The sequence below is a fragment of the Electrophorus electricus genome, chromosome 15 (genome assembly GCF_041902795.1).
Source record: "Electrophorus electricus isolate QZ-2024a chromosome 15, ASM4190279v1, whole genome shotgun sequence".
NCBI lineage: Eukaryota > Metazoa > Chordata > Actinopteri > Gymnotiformes > Gymnotidae > Electrophorus > Electrophorus electricus.
In genome coordinates, this window is record NC_137511.1 from 7768252 (window position 1) to 7786822 (window position 18571).

Sequence of the window (18571 nt, forward strand, 5' to 3'; positions counted from 1 at the left end):
ACTGGTAAATCCAGGCTGTCCGTGGATAACTTGCTCCAAGTCAGACACTCCCTCAAGGACTGGCTGTACCTCAGAGGGGTGCAGAACAGAGGGATACTTTGTGCCCAATGTGGTGCTAGGGTGCACCTCGTAGTAAGCAGGAATCTCCTGCTTTTTGGATGGCAGCTATAGGGATGGAGCTCTTGTGAATGCATTGATCCCGGAAACGGCGAGCAAAGCCTGCAGTCCTCCAGGCTCCTCCTGCAGTGCCCTCCACCCACTGCACATTCTTAATGTCATGTCTGCTCTCTGACTGCTCTCGTTACTTTCTGTCCGGACCCACAGAAACTCTCACCCTCTCGTCATGGAGGAGATCGTCATAGCTGGAATTTCGGGTCGGCTTCCCGAGTCGAACAATTTGGAAGAATTTTGGCAGAACCTTTTTAATGGTGTCGACATGGTCACAGAGGATGACAGAAGATGGAAGCCAGGTATCCTACACAGTCCCATAAGCATACCCACATCTTTTGCCAATTAACGGGTGAATTTTACAGACCTGCTTTCGGTTGAACACTTGCGTAACCTTTAAAAGTGGCATGCTTTGGATTTTGAGTGAGTGACTTGATTTCAGTAGATGAAGAGATGTTCAACTTTGGTCCCCCTCTCTGGTCTCTTTGGTCTGCTGCTTTCATTGCGTGCCTGCTGACACGGCATCGTCTGAACAGATTTTTCTCTCTCTCTCTCTCTCTCTCTCTCTCTCTCTCTGGCACACTGCAAATGTTCGTTCATGTGCTACAAGCACCAGCAGGCTCGAGGCACAGAGGACCGAGTCACAGCTTTTGATAAATAGGAAATCTTGTGGGGGTTTTCTCCCTCCCCCATTTCAATCAGTAACCCTCATGCATATCCTGCTTTCCCACTTAGGTCTGTACGGGCTTCCCCGCAGAAATGGAAAACTCAAAGAAATAGACAGATTTGACGCAGGCTTCTTTGGCGTTCATCCCAAACAGGCCCATACCATGGATCCACAGCTGAGGCTTATCCTAGAGATATCATACGAGGCCATCGTTGATGGAGGTCAGCGGTCCGGCAAGCTTGAGCATGAAACATTCAAAATGAGTAGACCGATTTATTTAGAAAAGTGTGGTAACTGAAATGTAGAATTCAGTAGCTCAACAGCACTAAAACTTAATTCCGAAAGCACCATCTCATCAGAAATGGCGTGTATGGGCGAGTGCAAGGACGCCTGACTGCTGACGGTACGCTCTGTCCTGGCAGGCATAAACCCAATGGCCATGCGTGGCACTAAGACTGGCGTGTACATCGGCGTGAGTGGTTCTGAGGCAGGTGAGGCCTTCAGTAAAGACCCAGAGGAGCTGCTGGGATACAGCATGACGGGCTGCCAGCATGCCATGTTCGCCAACCGCCTGTCTTACTACTTTGACTTCAATGGTATGCAAACGTTCTGTCATTTCTAGCCTTTGTTCCTTAATGTACTTTGTTATTAATTCTTCTTCTATGTCTTTGTAAAGCACTTTGAATAGCCACTGTGTATGAAAGGCGCTATACTAATAAACTTGTCTTGCATGATGAAGAAACTCTAGCTTCTCTCCAAGAGCAAGCTTTTTTTGCTCAATCTATTTTAAGCTGTTTGATATTTATTTATGTAAAACATTGTTCATAGTGCATTTATACTTCATTTCATGTTTTGTTTTTTAAATTGCCTTATTTTGTTGTGACATCATGCAAAGAGCATTTAGGAAGTGAATATTAGGCTAATGCCTCACCACTATTCCCTACTCTTTCATAATAGCTGAGTCATTTCATCTATGCATGAAATGTGATCTACTGCATAAATTTTGACACTGTGCCCAAGATGTTGACTGTGTACTTCTATATTATGAGTGTTTGTTGTGTCTTTTTTTAGGCCCCAGCACAGCCATTGACACGGCATGCTCCTCCAGCCTCCTGGCTCTGGAAAATGCCTTTAATGCTATTCGCCACGGCCAGTGTGATGCAGCCCTTGTGGGTGGAGTCAACCTGCTGCTCAAGCCCAATACCTCAGTGCAGTTCATGAAACTGGGCATGCTCAGTCCGGATGGAACCTGCAAGTCTTTTGACTCGTCCGGTGATTTTGCTATTATTATTGATGTCACATTCACGCTATATGAAATTTACTCCACTGTAGGTCTGCTGTAACATCTTTTCTTTTAAATGTTTTTGTTTTTGTTTTTTTTACTGGGTACCACAGCAATTTTCATATACTAAAATTTTGTTTATATTTTGGATGCATATAGAGTTAAGGTGTGCGGCAAAAGCTATAAAGTTTTTAAACTTTTTTTTTTGTTGTTGTTTTGGGGTTTTTTTTGTCTCAGGAAATGGTTATTGTCGCTCAGAAGCTGCTGTGGCTGTTCTACTGACTAAGAAGTCCATGGCCAAGAGGGTATACGCCACTGTGCTCAACGCTGGCAACAATACGGATGGCTACAAAGAGCAAGGTGTTAAGCCCGGTGCAACTATCTTCTCATTTCATATTGCTTTCCTGTCTGTGCCAGATTTATCCAAACTCCTCATGTAGTGGGGAAGTATGTCAAACTGTTCCACTACCTTGTTCTTAGAAGTAGAGCTGTGATGCCAGATTACTGTAATGGAGAACAGTGACCTGGTTCTTCTGGGTATTTGAGGCTGTGCCCTTTCCCCCAGTGCCCCGTGGCACACACTCCTCCCAGCGTGTGGTTCTAATGGTCCTGCTGAAATGCGATGAAGGGCAGGCATGCTTGGAGCTGTGCAGGTCTGCTCTCCAGGCTGCTGCTCAGGTGATGTGTGCAGCAGGCAGGTCTTCTGGCAGCTCTTCCCTTATGTACGCTGCTAAAGGGACCTATGCAAAATGTTTTGTGCTTTCTAACTTATAGGTTATCCATACATTTCTCATAGTTAAATTTCCTTTTATAGTACCATTTTGAGGGGTGGGTGTGTGTATGGCAGAGGTAGTTGATGGTGTGTTGTCCTTTTGTCCAGGTGTGACATTTCCGTCTGGGGACATGCAGCAACGCCTGGTCCGCTCCCTCTACCAGGAAGTCAACGTCTCACCTGAGCAGGTTGAGTACATTGAGGCCCATGGCACTGGCACCAAGGTGACTACATGAGCATACGCGCACACACATGCATGTATGCATGTGCAAACACACCCAACTGTTCACCCATGCAAGACACATTATGTTGTTCACTTAGGTTGGGGACCCACAAGAAGTGAACGGTATCGTCAGCGTCTTCTGCCAGTCACAGCGGGAACCTCTGCTTATTGGCTCCACCAAGTCCAACATGGGCCATCCTGAGCCTGCCTCCGGCCTGGCCGCCCTCGCCAAGGTGAGTCTGACCGCGTCATCAGGTGCTTTCTGTCACCCACTGCCTGTGTGCATTACCCTTCAACTTTTCCCTGTGGAGCAGTTGTCCTCGACTCTGACCCCTCCACTCCGTGTTCCAGGTGATCTTGTCCCTGGAGCATGGCATGTGGGCGCCCAACATTCACTTCCACGAGCCCAACCCCGATATCCCGGCACTGAGAGACGGGCACGTCAGCGTGGTCGTCGAGCCCGTCCCCGTCCGTGGCGGCATCGTGGGCATCAACTCCTTTGGCTTCGGGGGCTCAAACGTGCACGTGATCCTGCTCCCGCCAGGACGTGGGCACCCCCTGCCATCCTTACCCCCCTCTGTGCTCAGGCTGGTGCAGGCATGCGGGCGCACTGAGGAGGCCACTGCCTCTCTCCTGAAGAAGGCACAGGAGTGCAGCCAGGATGCGGCCTTCCTGGCCCTGCTGAATGACGTGTCTGCGGCCCCGACCGCGAGCATGCCCTACAGGGGCTACACGCTGATGGGGGCCCAGGGGGAGGTGACCGAGGTCCAGCAAGCTCAGGCCACGCCCAGGCCCCTCTGGTACATCTGCTCTGGTGAGTGAAGGCTTCAGCACCCATTTGTTAAACTACTAAGCTTTGCCAGATAGTAGACATTTAAACGTAGGCTGCAGTTTTAACAGCCAAGTTTTTCTGGGACTCCCCCAGGTATGGGGGCGCAGTGGGCTGGCATGGGCCGCAGCCTGATGCGGCTGCAGGACTTCTGTGACTCCATCCTTCGCTCGGACGAGGCTCTGCGGGACACAGGGCTGTGCGTGTCGCGCCTCCTCCTGGAGGCTGACGAGAACACCTTCGAGGACACGGTGCATGCCTTTGTGGGCCTCGCCGCCATTCAGGTCAGGGTTCCCCAGTGCCGTGCACGTGCTGGACTGGCATTGTTAAAGCAAAGCCCTAGCATTGCCACATAGTGCCTTGCAGTAACTTTCTTTGAAATCTAAGCTCTAGATAATTCTGAGTGTAGTATTTCACAATCCTTTTTTCACCAACCCTGTTTGCATAGCAGTGACTATGTTTTCTGCAGATATTGAACATGCCTACCTGTTACGACCAATTCCACCAACCATTTATATCCCTCAGACTTTTCTGTTTACCTTAAAGGTGATGGTTGCATGTTTCTCCAGATAGCGCAAATAGATATGCTGCGGAGACTGGGCCTGCAGCCGCAAGGCATCGTGGGCCACTCCGTGGGCGAGCTGGCGTGCGGCTACGCCGACGGCTCCCTCGGCCAGAGCGAGGTCATCCTGGCGGCCTACTGGAGAGGCAGATGCATCAAAGAAGCCAACCTACCAGCAGGGGCCATGGCCGCAGTGGGTAAGACGGCCTGCCCGTCACCGTTAAAGCCATGATCGTCAGGAGGCACGAGACCTCCTCTGCTAGGCCGTCGTTCTTTTAGTGCTGAACTTGACTCCTCCCTCCCCACCCAGGTCTCACCTGGGAGGAGTGCAAGGCCCAGTGTCCTCAGGGGGAGGTCCCAGCCTGCCACAATTCGGAGGACACGGTCACGGTTTCCGGGCCACAGGTGGAGTTCACCTCCCTCATTCGCCGTCTTCCTTTCATTATTCAGAGCTGTCTCCTGCAGTAACAGAATTAACAATTAATAAGAGGGCGTTTTTGCTGTGTTCGTCTGTGTGTAGGAGGCTGTCAGCAAGTTTGTGGCCCAGCTGAAGGAGAGCGGCGTGTTTGCCAAAGAGGTGCGCAGTGCAGGTGTCGCATTCCACTCCTATTACATGGCCTCTATAGCACCTGCATTGTTGGCAGCACTGCAGAAGGTGAGCCTACGTTACGAGCCTACACAGACGCACACAGGGGACGTGCACGGATGCGTTCTCCTTTTTCTGTCTTGCTCACGGTGTCTTTTTGTTTTTTTGTCATTGCATGCGCGCAGGTGATCAAAAGCCCACGTCCCCGCTCGGCGCGCTGGATCAGCACATCCATCCCCCAGGCCGAGTGGGAGAGCCCGCTGGCCCTCTACTCCTCGGCCGAGTACCACGTCAACAACCTGGTGAGCCCCGTGCTCTTCCAGGAGGGCCTGAGCCTCGTGCCCGACAACTCCGTGGTGGTTGAGATAGCGCCGCATGCCCTGCTGCAGGTCAGCCAGCGAGAGGGGGCACATGCTTTGAACGCATCAAGAGAATTAATTCCGCATGTGCTCACATGTATACTTACTGAATGTACTCTGGCTCCCCCTACAGGCCATTCTGAGGCGTAGCCTCAAGCCCACTTGTTCTATTCTGCCTTTAATGAAGAGGGGACATGCCAACAACCAAGAGTTCTTCTTCTCTCAGATAGGCAAGATTTACATGAATGGGTCAGTAGTGACTTTGGTGTACAGGCATGTCTTGTATGAACTCGGAAATGTTCTGATCTGTTTTAGTCACCATTTCATGCAAACATTTGGTTGGCTCGCAGTATTAACGTGGACAGTAACCGGCTCCATCCTGTGGAGTACCCTGTACCAGTGGGGACCCCTCTCATCTCCCCTCTTATCCAGTGGGACCACTCCCAAACCTGGGACGTGCCCAAGGTGGAGGACTTCCCAGCAGGCTCTGGGGGTTCCACCTCAGCCACAGTTTACAACATTGGTGAGAAGATCCTTCTTTTTTTTTTTTCAATGTTGAATCAAACTATATTATGCTGTCACACCTACTGATATTAAAAAAATCAGTTCGTCCTTGAAGAAAGGAGTCCGTTGATCAGAAGGTCGCAGACATGCTCGTCGTTGCCAGTGACTGAACTATGCTGGTCGTCAACAGCAACTAAGACCAGACTCTCCTTTTCCATCTGGTTTTTCTTCCCACCCATCTCCTCTGTGCAGACACAAATCCCGAATCCCCAGACTACTACGTGATTGGCCACTGTATTGACGGAAGGGTCCTGTACCCAGCCACGGGATACCTGGTGCTGGCATGGAGAACACTGATGAGGAGTCTGGGCACAGTTATGGAACACACCCCAGTCACGTTTGAGGACGTCACTATCCACAGAGCCACCATTCTGCCCAGGACTGGTGAGAGTCCCACTGCGTCCCCTACAGTACAGATTTCATATTGTGCATATGTGCATCTCCCACTGACAGTAATTAATTAATCTAGGCTCAGTATGTCAAGTTGATCTTATTTTGTATAAAAATAAAACATACAAGCATATTTGACTGCAACCTGATCACTTTGCTACATTCCACAAAAGGATCTGTCCAGTTGGAGGTTGGACTCATGCCTGCCACAAACCGCTTTGAGGTGTCCGAGAATGGCAACTTGGCAGTCAGTGGTAAGTTAGAACCCTCTTAGCCAAATCTCCTGTATGGACCACCACATGAACCAGCACATGTTCTAGTTCAGCACCTGAGCCATGAGCGATTAATGCCGCCGTGCTTGTGTGCGTGTTGTCTCCTGCTCCTGACTGCCCCAGGTAAGGTGAACGTGCTGGAGGAAAAGGCACTGGACTCCTTCCTGTCTCAGATGGCCGAACCTGTGAGCTTGGAGGTGGAGGAAGCCAAACCTCTCGAAGCCGGAGATGTCTACAAAGAGCTACGTCTGCGCGGCTACGACTACGGCAAAACCTTCCAGGGCATTCTGGAGTCCAGCAGTGCCGGTGAACACCCCAGTTCTCATGCAGCATACTGAGAACTGCACAGCCATAGCACATGCTTCTGACTTGACTCCGTGCCGGGGAGTTTTGTGTAAGCCAAGACCTGACCCCTGGTCTGGTTTTTAGGGGATCATGGGAAGCTACAGTGGACGGGGAACTGGGTGACATTTTTGGACACCATGCTGCAGATGATCGTGTTGGGCCTGTCTGGCCGCAGCCTGCGTCTGCCCACCCGGATCCGCTCGGTGTGCGTAGACCCCACGCTGCACGAGAAGAAGGTTCAGGACTACTCAGGGGATCGCAAAGGTACAGTGTTCACTGCCTTGTTGCGTCCCCAACTTGGTTATGCTATTGCTGCAATTGAAACTGCTGTTTTACATGTATAGGAAAATTAAGGTCCATGTCGGCAAAGTCTCAACTTTCTCCCTTCTTCTCTTTAGCTGTTGATGTCCACCTCAACCGCTGCCTGGACCACATTAAGGCCGGCGGCGTTCAAATCTGTGGCCTCCATGCCACCGTTGCACCCCGTCGCCAGCAGCAACAGAGCCCTCCCACTCTGGAGGAGCTTGTCTTTGTACCCTATGTGGAGACTGAGTACCTGGGATCTGATGGGAAGCTGCAAGAACAGCTAAGATGCTGCAAAAGCAAGTCACGTCCCTCTCACACTCTGACTATCGAGTACAAATGAAAGGATGTGTGGTACCTATGTGTGAGATTTCACTTTAATAGTTGTTAACTTTTTAAGGGGTTTATGGTGGAGATTTTAGATTTGCATGTATTACTGCCTTCAGCTGTCACAGATGATGATTAGCCATTCTCTGGGTCATCTCTTCAACAGGTCTGATTAACCATGTCCAGAAGAAACTGGCCAGCCAGGGTGTGAAGATCTCCATCCCAGGGCTGGAGGGTGCGTCGGAGGGCGAGCGCGTCGGCTCGGGGGCGGAGGGCGGCCTCCCGCGGCTGCTCGCTGGCCTGTGCGCTCTGGAGCTGAACGGGAACCTGCGCTCGGAGCTGAAGCAGGCTGTGCAGAAGGAGCGGGACTACCTGCTCCAGGACCCGCTCCTCAACGGCCTGTTGGACTCGCATGCCCTGCGCCACTGCCTGGACACGGCCCTGGAGAACAGCGCCGCGGGCAAGCTCAAAGTCCTGGAGGTGCAGTGAACTGTGTGACTCTTGACTAACGAAAACGGATTGAGTGTAGAGCCAGCGTGTCCGGTATCTTTTAGCCCCAAAGTTATTACATTTATTATTCAAATAAATGCTTAAATGGTGTAAATTTGTTTTGGTGCATTTGTAGATAGTCTTCCCTAATAGCTAAAGAAGGATGAGATATAACCTCAATAATTTAATATTGTCAAAATGGAAAAATATTTATTTTATTTTATATCTAATTTTTAAAAAAAGCATAAGCTCATTTAGCCAGTACATTTTCTTTTGTGCACTGACATGTGACTAAAATAAACCTCCAACGAGTTCAATGCAGAGCATCTTCCAGGGTCCTTGCTGTGTTGAGCTGGTGCCTGACCTTTTAACCCTCTCTCGTCAGGCCCTCTCCAGCGTCGGCCACGTGTTCTCCCGTGCCGTCGGCCTCCTCAACATCCAGCCCATGCTGCGACTGGACTACACGGCCTCGGACATCACCCCGGACCTGCTGGCCCCCCTGCAGAGCTCCCTGGAGGAGAAGGGCATCTCCAGCGCCCAGTGGGACCCCGAGCAGGGGCCAGCCGCAGGGGCCCTGGCCGCCGCTGACCTGGTGGTGTGCAACTGTGCGGCAGCAGGGCCGGTGGCGAGCCCAGGTGCACTGCTGGACAACCTGGCCTCTGCTGCCAGGGAGGGGGGCTTTGTGCTGCTCCACACCCTCCTGAAGGGAGACCCGCTGGGCGAGATGGTCGCGTTCCTCACCTCTCTGGACAGCCAGAGTAGACTGCTGACTCAGGTATGGGAAAGAGCCTCTCAGTGCTCTTTCAATGGCCAGACACGGATGGACCGCCTGCAGTTGTTTTATATGTGCTGTGTATCTTGGTATTCCATACATTTTTCACTTTCTTTCCTGTGTTTTTCTGTTTTGGTTCTGCTAATTTGTGTTTGCTCTTCGTTCCTCTTGCATGTGTGCTGTGACTGTGTGCATGTGCAGGCAGAATGGGAGAAGCTGTTTGAACAGTCCTCTCTTAACCTGGTGATGCTTAAGAAATCCTTCTATGGTTCCGTCCTCTTTCTCGGACGCAGACAGACCCCTGAGAAGCGGCCTATGGCCGTGCCCGTAGATTCCACTGACTACACATGGGTAGAGTCACTAAAGGTGAGTTGTGGTGTCTGTAAACTGTTGCTCTTATTTAAAGACATAGTAAAGCTTGGTGCACAGTATGTATGCAAGTTATCTGCAATGTCCAGGGGGCCAAGCAAAATGTTGCAACTCTAAAACACGATCCCCCGAATTTTAAATGTTCCTTCTCTTGTTTTCCGCTCATTTTTTTTTCATCTTCTGTCAGAGCACGCTGGCCGAGGAATCCGATAAGCCAGTGTGGCTGACTGCCACCCAAGGCCATAATGGAGTGGTGGGTATGGTCAACTGCCTCAGACAGGAACCCGGCGGCAGCCGCGTTCGGTTAGTTCGTTACTTCTCGCTGCACAGAGCTGTGGAATGTTGGCAGTAATATTTCAATCTCATTACCAGGCTCGTTGTATAAAAGAAGCTGAATGCAACACATTAGGTTAAAGATTAATGGTGCGTTGAACACGCGTCCCTTAGCTGTCCTTGGGGTCCTTTTTTTTTTTTTCTTCTCTCCAGGTGTGCTTTCGTGTCTAATCTGAAGAAGTCCTCCACCGCTCCCTCGCTGCAGCTTACCCACAAGGACATGCAGGCGGTTCTGCAGAAAGACCTCACTATGAATGTGTACCGGGACGGCCAGTGGGGGGCGTTCCGGCACCAGCTGCTCGCACAAGGTACGCCGCCACTGTCCCTTTCTTACCAGCAGGACTTCTGGTGACGCGCGTCCGACCCGCCCGTGAGCGCACGTGTGCTGTGGGCGGTTGCCAGCTGGTTGTTGACAACGGTCTGACTCGGTGCCGTAGGTCTGCGCGAGGAGCCGACGGAGCAGGCCTACGTGAACGTGCTGACCCGTGGTGACCTGGCATCGCTGCGCTGGATCGCCTCGCCTCTGCGTCACTTTGTCGCCTCGAGCCCCAGCGTGCAGCTCTGCTGCGTCCACTACGCCTCCCTCAACTTCAGAGACATTATGCTGGCCACGGGGAAACTGCCACCAGACGCCATTCCCGGTAGCTAGCTCCTCCTTTACCACTCTACTAAGAGCTGGAGCTGGTGTAGTACCTGAACAGAAGGAACACGTGCAATTGAGTGGGTTTAGTTGGAGCTTTGCAGGCGTTTGTGCCTGATGCTTTCAGATAAAATCCGCCCCCCCCGTCCGCATCCATATTTATCACAATATTGTGTGCATCAGGCACGGTGAACTGAGCCCAAATATCCTTTCTCAATTTCTGCGTGCAGGAGACATAGCGCTACAGCACTGCATGCTGGGAATGGAGTTCTCTGGCCGAGATCCCAGCGGACGCCGTGTGATGGGCTTGCTGCCGGCTAAAGGACTGGCCACTGTCGTGGATGCAGACAGTCGCTTCCTCTGGGACGTCCCATCCAGCTGGTAAGGCCCTTGGCAAATGACTGAAACACCCACATGCGAGAGAGAGCGATTCAGACAGGGATTCCGTAGCCTATAATCTTCCATGCAGAGAGCAATTCCATAGCCTAGAATCCACTTGTAATCTGAGGCAAAATATGAAGATGTTTTCTACTGTCTGATGAGAATTATGACCTCCTACTAATAGAAGCTGTGGCGTTGTGTGCGTGCAGGAGTCTGGAACAGGCCGCCTCTGTGCCTGTGGTCTACGCTACTGCGTATTACTCCATGGTGGTGCGCGGGCGTCTGCGGCCCGGCGAGAGCGTGCTCATCCACTCTGGTTCCGGAGGAGTGGGCCAGGCTGCCATCGGCATTGCGCTTAGCATGCACTGCAGGGTGCTCACCACCGTGGGTGAGGGCCATCTCCGCACACGCCCACACGTGCCTGCACGTCTCTGCCTGATTTGCTGCTAATGGGCCGGTCAGGGTGGCTTTGACGCACCTCTGGGGTTCCGCAGGTTCCAAAGAGAAGAGGGCCTACCTGCAGGAGCGGTTCCCGCAGCTCACGGCCGAGTCCTTTGCTAACTCAAGAGACGCGTCTTTTGAGCAGCATGTGCTGAACCACACACAAGGCAGAGGTATGCCCTGCTGTGTTTAGATATGACCAATCGCTCAGGGATCAGTCGTGTCGATTGGATCATTGGTTATTGCTTAGTTGAGTAATCAGTGCTGTTTTGGACTGGGCCCAGGCGTCGATGTGGTTCTGAACTCCTTGGCTGAGGAGAAGCTGCAGGCAAGCTTGCGCTGTTTGGCCAGGCATGGGCGCTTCCTGGAGATCGGCAAATACGATCTGTCAAACAACACCCCTCTAGGTGAGCGCTAGAGCCCATCCAGTTGGGCACTCCAAGCTAGAATGGTGCAGTGTACGCCATCGATGGCCCTGTTCCAAATCTAACTTGGACCGTTTCAAATGTGAACGTCTGCGGAAAGGGATGGTGTAATGGAAAATTCTGAGTCATGTTTTCCACGGAACGCTGCGGTTGGCCAACCCTCCTCTGTGGCCCCGTGTCAGGCATGGCTCTGTTCCTGAAGAACGTGGCCTTCCATGGCATTCTGTTGGACGCCCTGTTTGAGGAGGGCAACCGCGAGTGGGAGGAGGTGTCGGAGCTGCTGAAGAAGGGCATAGCCGACGGAGTGGTCCAGCCTCTCCGCACCACTGTGTTCAAGAGGGACCGGGTGGAGGACGCCTTCCGCTACATGGCGCAGGGCAAGCACATCGGCAAGGTGTTGCTGCAGGTGAGAACTGCTCCATCCTGCAGCCGCCTTAAATGTGAAGCTGCACGGGATGGTCGGTCTGTCTGTCGAATTCTGCTTCACCACCTGGTTGGTTGTCACGCGACCCCCCCCCCCACACACACACACACTCGCTCCCTTTTCTCAGGTGCGCTCGGAGGAGGAGCCTGGTAGCAGTTCTGCAGCTGCTCCCCTCGCCCTGCCAGCCATCTGCCGGACCTTCTGCCCTGCCTCACACTCCTACATCATCACGGGGGGCCTGGGAGGCGTCGGCCTAGAGCTAGCCCACTGGCTGGTGGAAAGAGGCGCCCGCAAGCTGGTGCTCACCTCGCGCTCGGGCATCCGGAATGGTAACTGCCCTCGATGGCCAGCCCCACACCAGCCAAGGCCAAACAAGTTTAGCTGCTATTTCATTATAGGATCATCAATGTTCATTCTATTGTAGAAAATCTAGGTATTCTCCCCTCTTGGCTTGTGTTGTCTTTCATGAGCTATAAACTGGCTATAAAATGGTTATGTGCTTGAAATAGGTTATCAGGCTAAGCGTGTTCGAGATTGGCAGGCTATGGGCTTCCAGGTCCTAGTGTCCACCAGCGACGTCAGCACCCAAGAAGGGGCAGAGCGCCTCATAACTGAAGCCTGCCGATTGGGCCCTGTGGGTGGCATCTTCCACCTTGCCATGGTAATGCCTCCCTATCCATGTCTTTATTTTCAGGGACAAGAGAATTTCACTGATGTGAGCAAAATGATTCCTATACTGTGTTCCCCATTCTTGTGTAGGTTTTGAAAGATGGCATGCTGGAGAATCTGACACCAGAGCAGTTTATTGAGGTCAACAAGCCTAAATATGATGGAACCCTGCACTTGGACAGGTAAGTGCTGTCATTTCACACTTTACTAATTGGCTACCAACATTACGCTATGAGCTAATGGCTAATTGACTGGATTCCCCTCCACAGAGTGACGAGACATAAGTGTCCTGAGCTGCAGCACTTTGTGGTGTTCTCTTCAGTCAGCTGTGGCCACGGCATCGCTGGGCAGAGCAACTACGGCTTCGCCAACTCCACCATGGAGCGTGTGTGTGAACAGCGGCAGCTCGACCGCCTGCCCGGCCTGGCTATCCAGTGGGGCGCCATTGGCGACATAGGCGTGGTCTTGGAGACCATGGGCGGGAACGACGCGGTGATCGGTGGCACGCTGCCCCAGCGCATGGCCTCCTGCCTGGAAGTGCTGGACCGCTTCCTGTGCCAGCATCGGCCGGTGGTGTCCAGCTTTGTGCTGGCAGAGAGGGTGCAGGTGGCGAAGGGAGATGGCAGCAGGCAGAGGGACCTGGTGGAGGCCGTGGCTCACATCCTGGGTAAGGGGCTCCGGCCTGGGCTCTGCTGACCCTTCACGACTGTTGGGATGTGTGAGGTTGCACTTGGCAGAGAATGACACTGCAGGACTGTGTCGATCTATCTATCTTTGCTGCTCATAACCCTCTGCATTCAAAACCACACCCGTCCTTTGCTCAGGTGTGCGCGATGTAAGCGGCCTGAATGCCGACACCTCATTGGCTGACCTGGGCCTGGACTCGCTCATGGGCGTGGAGGTAAGGCAGACACTGGAGAGGGACTATGACATTGTCATGGCAATGAGAGACAGCCGCCAACTCACCATCAACAAGCTGCGTGAGCTTTCCTGCAAGTCAGGAGGAGTTGAGGGTGAGTGTGCGTGCACCAGCGCGTGTGGTCAAATGCGTGTGTATGCAATTCCTGAAAGGGACATGGCGAGACATTTAGAAATGTCCCGTTTCCCTCACGTCCACCCAGAAGCCAGGGCGGGTCTAGCGAAGCGGCCCGGTGCGCAGGCGCTCCAGGGGCCAGACCTGAGCCTGATGCTGGTGAACCCGGACGGCCCCACCGTGATGCGGCTGAACGAAGTGCGGAGTGCGGAGAGGCCACTGTTCCTCGTCCACCCCATAGAGGGCTCCGTCGCCGCCTTCCACGCACTCTCCACCAAACTGAGCGTGCCTTGCTACGGCCTGCAGTGCACCAAAGGTACAGCAGTAGAACAGGCTCCACCCTGCAGAGAGGGAGCCCTACTGCAGCAACTGCTCAGTTAAATGAACTGTGTGAGCATACGCTGAAGTACTGGGGGGGAATCTCCACTGTAACGGATAATGTTATTTGGCTTTTAGGTTACTTTTTTGGGTTTAAAGGGTTTGAACTAATCAATCTCTGTGTGTGTAGCTGCTCCATTGGACAGTATTCAGAGCCTGGCTGCCTACTATGTGGAGGGTGTGAAGCGGGTGCAACCGGAGGGGCCATATCGTATCTCTGGCTACTCCTTTGGTGCATGCGTGGCTTTTGAGATGTGCTCCCAGCTGCAGCAGAGCCAGTGCGCTGTCGACTACCTCTTTCTCTTCGATGGCTCCCATTCGTATGTGGCAGCATATACGCAGGTTGGCATGCATATAGTCTTCTGTACGTTTCCTGTGTAAACACGCACTATGCATTGTAACAGTCTAAAGCTTTGTTTGTACTGTGCGTCATGCTGACAGAGCTACAGGGCCAAGCTGACCCCAGGCAACGAGTCTGAGGCAGAGACCAAGGCTTTGTGTGCCTTCGTCCAGCAGTTCACCAGCATAGAGTACAACAAGGTAACCGTTAGGGGTATTCACTGCTCAGGCCTTTTACTGCTTTAACCAGGGAAACGTTTTTGGATGCCGGTTATCCCAGTTCATGTTTTCCCCTGTTAGTACTGAGCAGTAGCTTTAAAAAAAAACAAAAAAACCCCCACAAAATGCAATACTGGCACTTTCACAGCATGATTCCTTATGAAGCTGTGCCTTTATCAGCTTTTTAAAATGGTCAGAAACCATTAAAGCAGACTGTTTCCTTATATTTATTTGTTATATATTGAATTGAACCCACCAGTCCTTCATAATAAAATACTCTTGGCAGTACTCTTGGTACATAATCTCTACATAAATTTCTTCATCTCTGCTTCTCTGTATGTGTCTCAGCTCTTGGAGACGTTGTTACCTATGACAGACCTGGAGGCTCGAGTGAGCCAGGCGGTGGATCTCATCACCTCCTCTCGCGAGAACGTCAATCGTGACTCTCTCCACTTCGCTGCCTCCACGTTCTACTACAAGCTGAAGGCTGCCGACCGCTACGTCCCCACCAGCAAGTACCACGGCAACATCACCTTGCTGAGAGCCAAGACCAGCAGCGACTATGGCGATGGCTTGGGGGCCGACTACAAACTACATGAGGTATGCATACGATGGGAGCTCATGTGCTAATGCCAAAAGGCAGAATTTTATTCTTTTGGTTTGGATGGAGAACCATTGGTTGAAAAATTCAGTCACTTTATTTATTTTTATATAATATATGCACAAAATATTTTCATATGTTATTCCTAGAAATCCTAAAGACTCTGAAATGCGGGCCCTTTTGTGTGCAGGTGTGTGACGGGAAGGTTTCGGTCCATGTGATTGAGGGTGATCATCGTACTTTCCTGGAAGGAGAGGGATTGGAGTCCATCACGGGCATCATCCACAGCTCGCTGGCAGAGCCCCGTGTTGGCGCCAGAGAGGGTTAAAGCCCAACCCTTTGCCTAATGCACTTTCCCAGGGCAGGTCACACCCTCCTGTCAGTAGGGACTAGGATGTCTGGCCTAGCTCACTCTTAACCCGTATAACCCTCCTCTCTGATGAATAATACTTTTTTCAAGTCATTCTCTTCCTCACCATGAGGTGTGGTGCATGGTCATTATTTTGCTGGAGCAAAACGATATCTAACAAAAAGGTTTAAACATTTTGTCTTTATTTGATCTTATTTTTGTTTGTTTTTTTGTGGAGCAAAAACTGTTACTGTATTGAATCTTAAGAAAGCTGGCAAGATGCTCCATAGTGGAAATCAATAGAGCTTAGAAAAGGTGTGAGTGACACTGGGTAGTGCCTAGATAATACAATCTCCTCTCTACTAATGATGATGAAGCTTGAAGCTCTGTTAATGTAGTCCTCTCTAGTCAGGCCACCTCACTAACCTCCTGACCCATATATGTGTGTGTTCTATGCCCTAGAGGCGAACCCCGGCCAGCTCTAATGACACGCACAATACGTGACTGACTGCTCTGCCTCACTGCAGCTTATCAACTAATCAAGAGTCTCATGTACATAGACGAAACCTAGTTACTGTTTCTCACAGTTACCAGTATTACCACCACCTATTTTTTGAGAAACCATGTTTTCTGTAGTTTTAATATTGGTATTTAATGTCTTGCAAAAAAAATCTGGAACAGTTAAAGAATCACTGGATGTACAAGGGGAACATTTCAGTGCTCCATGGCAGTGTCCAAGCCAAGATAATTTAGAAAATCCTTAAAGAAGAATGGGACCATGGATGGACCATATATTTGTTGTTGTATTTGAGTGTTGACTGAAAGGGAAGGCAGTATTGGTTAAATACACAAATGTTGGGGGGGCTTTTGTTTTAACACACTACAACAAATGCTTCTTCTGTGTTTGGCTATGTAACTGCAAGAAAATAACTACAGGTTTTAACTTGTATTGAGTTTGTGTTCTACTGGAAGACAATCTCGAAATTCCTTCATTCCTCGCAGACTATTACAAAATGCATGTGTTTCCACAATGTTTAGCATCTAATCAATGGCTTGAAATATAAATGTTTTGCCACTACTTACAGCTGAGTGTGCAGGCATTGGTAGATGGACAGTTGTTCTAGTGTAGCATGTGTCTTCTCATCGTGGCCAGGTCCACATGTCTGTGAGAGATGTTGGCTGGCTGGCTTGCTTGCTTACTTTTACCAATGAAGAATGAGAATGAAGGGTTTTATTTGGTATTGAACCGAAATGCTGCTCGTACGAATGAGCCCTGATTGTCTCCCTCTCAGTCACAGTGAAGAAGAGCAGCTCTCTGGAGGTGTCTGAGACTCCTGTTCAAGTCTATGACGACCCGGATGCCTTCTTTCATGTTGTGCACAAATTAACTGGATATTCCTTTTGTTTTTTTAGAATATTCAATAGTTTTATATTACTGTGATTTTGTTCATGTGTAATTATTCAAGTATTTATTATACTAGTCCAAATAAAGAGCTGTCATTAACAGGCAGATCCTTGTGCTCCTTTTATGATTCTCTGCAAGAATAAGTCTTAAACTTCTGAAGGATGGAAGTTTATGGATTTAAACCACATTTTGCATGTTCTGTGGGAATGAGTATTAGGAGATTACAAGATTAAAAAAATCTTGAAAAATTGGTTTACAGAAATTGGAGAATATGGACCCACAACCTCAACTCTCAACAGCCATGGACCAAACAATGTGGCATTATTTAAGGTGGAATGACCTTCAGTATCAAAATACATCGTCATGAGTACTACAGTAGCTCAATTATTGACAAACCTGATGTAATTAGAAAGTAAAAGTGAGTGAGAAACAGTAGACTCTTTGTGCTCTCATGACTTTCTCTAAGAGGGATTTTGTTTTCAGAGTTCTAACTCCGTATCAGTTTTACTTGTATTACATTATTGATGTACATTATCATGAATTGCATTCAGTGAGGTCAAGTCAATTTGTTTTATTCCTTCATATATTTTATATACCCTGGTGCAACACTGGAGGACAGTACACAGAATGACATGAGGGCAAATGCACAACATAACATTGTAAGACGAATTACTACAACTAATATGCGGGTCATTTGATACCCGGGACAGGCATACTGACAATACAGGACAAGATAACTTGGTGGATGAATTATGTGTCATCTAAGTAAGAATCAAAATAGTTATTAGAGATAGCTGTACTGTCATAGTTGTTGTCTATTTAAAAAAATACATCATCAAAGTGACTAGAGGGAGACACCCCAGTATTAGCAACAGCAGAATAAGAGTTAGTGCCCATAGCATTAGCATAATAAGCACTGTCTCTAAGGGCATAACAGCATGGATTGAACATAAAATTGCTAATATATTGGTTTGTAATGTGATTGACCTCAGTACATTTGATTCAATTGTAGAGCTAATCGTTAGTGTAAACGGTTAATATAATAGAAACTGATCCATTGATTACCAGTGTCAGTCAACTCAGTAAATTGTAATACCAGCCAAGTTGTTTTATCTTTGCTAACTATGTTCAGTCATGTTGCTTTTTCTAGAGTGACATGCTAAAGCAGCTTCAGGAGGAGAATCTCAGTCTGAGGCAGCAGCTTCTGTTCCGGGCCTCTGGCATAGAGGGCGCTGTTGGCGATACCAGCCTGCTCCGGTCCAAACTCAGACAGGCAGCTCGCTGGATCTCTCGCCTCAGCCAGGACAAACGACAGCTCATTGAGATGGGTAACAGGCTGCGGGCTCAGTTGGCAGAGATAGGCCTGGATGGTGAGTGTTTCGCTTTATCTCTCTCTCTTCCCCCCCAACACTGAAAAAAATTAATGCGTCTTTGTTTCATTTTACTTCATTTTTAGATTAGTACAGAGTGAAAAAGACCATATATGCTTCACAAGAAAACCAAACACTGTGTCTTACCTGAAAACCCTCCGGTTTCCACTTTTTAAAGAAATGTCTGTATAACTCTAATCTTAACCCACATTGTATTACTCAAAAGAGTGACATAGAATCACATTTCTTATACAGCTTTGTGATGTGATTTATTTAAATTTTTTT

At 49.9% G+C, this 18571-nt stretch overlaps 1 protein-coding gene across 5 annotated transcripts in view; it reads left to right on the forward strand.

The window, feature by feature from the left end:
* The window catches only part of LOC145651293 (fatty acid synthase-like), a 29579-nt gene extending 13855 nt beyond the window's left edge, over window positions 1-15724 (forward strand). For 2 of the 5 annotated variants that reach the window (XM_081697366.1, XM_081697365.1), the window contains 41 exons: window positions 325-470; window positions 904-1056; window positions 1258-1431; window positions 1907-2107; window positions 2355-2477; window positions 2998-3113; window positions 3211-3345; window positions 3464-3926; window positions 4038-4225; window positions 4511-4700; window positions 4814-4908; window positions 5024-5158; window positions 5275-5478; window positions 5582-5697; window positions 5799-5971; window positions 6205-6396; window positions 6576-6656; window positions 6798-6980; window positions 7104-7283; window positions 7418-7621; window positions 7816-8129; window positions 8524-8913; window positions 9112-9276; window positions 9467-9582; window positions 9766-9920; window positions 10050-10253; window positions 10483-10633; window positions 10843-11021; window positions 11128-11247; window positions 11359-11481; window positions 11682-11905; window positions 12051-12252; window positions 12433-12584; window positions 12683-12774; window positions 12862-13259; window positions 13417-13605; window positions 13714-13941; window positions 14134-14345; window positions 14445-14543; window positions 14910-15161; window positions 15353-15724. In XM_081697366.1, coding sequence (XP_081553492.1) covers window positions 344-470; window positions 904-1056; window positions 1258-1431; window positions 1907-2107; window positions 2355-2477; window positions 2998-3113; window positions 3211-3345; window positions 3464-3926; window positions 4038-4225; window positions 4511-4700; window positions 4814-4908; window positions 5024-5158; window positions 5275-5478; window positions 5582-5697; window positions 5799-5971; window positions 6205-6396; window positions 6576-6656; window positions 6798-6980; window positions 7104-7283; window positions 7418-7621; window positions 7816-8129; window positions 8524-8913; window positions 9112-9276; window positions 9467-9582; window positions 9766-9920; window positions 10050-10253; window positions 10483-10633; window positions 10843-11021; window positions 11128-11247; window positions 11359-11481; window positions 11682-11905; window positions 12051-12252; window positions 12433-12584; window positions 12683-12774; window positions 12862-13259; window positions 13417-13605; window positions 13714-13941; window positions 14134-14345; window positions 14445-14543; window positions 14910-15161; window positions 15353-15490 — 7536 coding nt within the window. In that variant the 5' untranslated portion in view covers window positions 325-343 and the 3' untranslated portion in view covers window positions 15491-15724. The remainder of the gene's footprint in view (window positions 1-324; window positions 471-903; window positions 1057-1257; window positions 1432-1906; window positions 2108-2354; window positions 2478-2997; window positions 3114-3210; window positions 3346-3463; window positions 3927-4037; window positions 4226-4510; window positions 4701-4813; window positions 4909-5023; window positions 5159-5274; window positions 5479-5581; window positions 5698-5798; window positions 5972-6204; window positions 6397-6575; window positions 6657-6797; window positions 6981-7103; window positions 7284-7417; window positions 7622-7815; window positions 8130-8523; window positions 8914-9111; window positions 9277-9466; window positions 9583-9765; window positions 9921-10049; window positions 10254-10482; window positions 10634-10842; window positions 11022-11127; window positions 11248-11358; window positions 11482-11681; window positions 11906-12050; window positions 12253-12432; window positions 12585-12682; window positions 12775-12861; window positions 13260-13416; window positions 13606-13713; window positions 13942-14133; window positions 14346-14444; window positions 14544-14909; window positions 15162-15352) is intronic. The other 3 variants (XM_081697368.1, XM_081697369.1, XM_081697370.1) reach the window with 3 other exon arrangements.
* Window positions 15725-18571: the final 2847 nt, after the last annotated feature.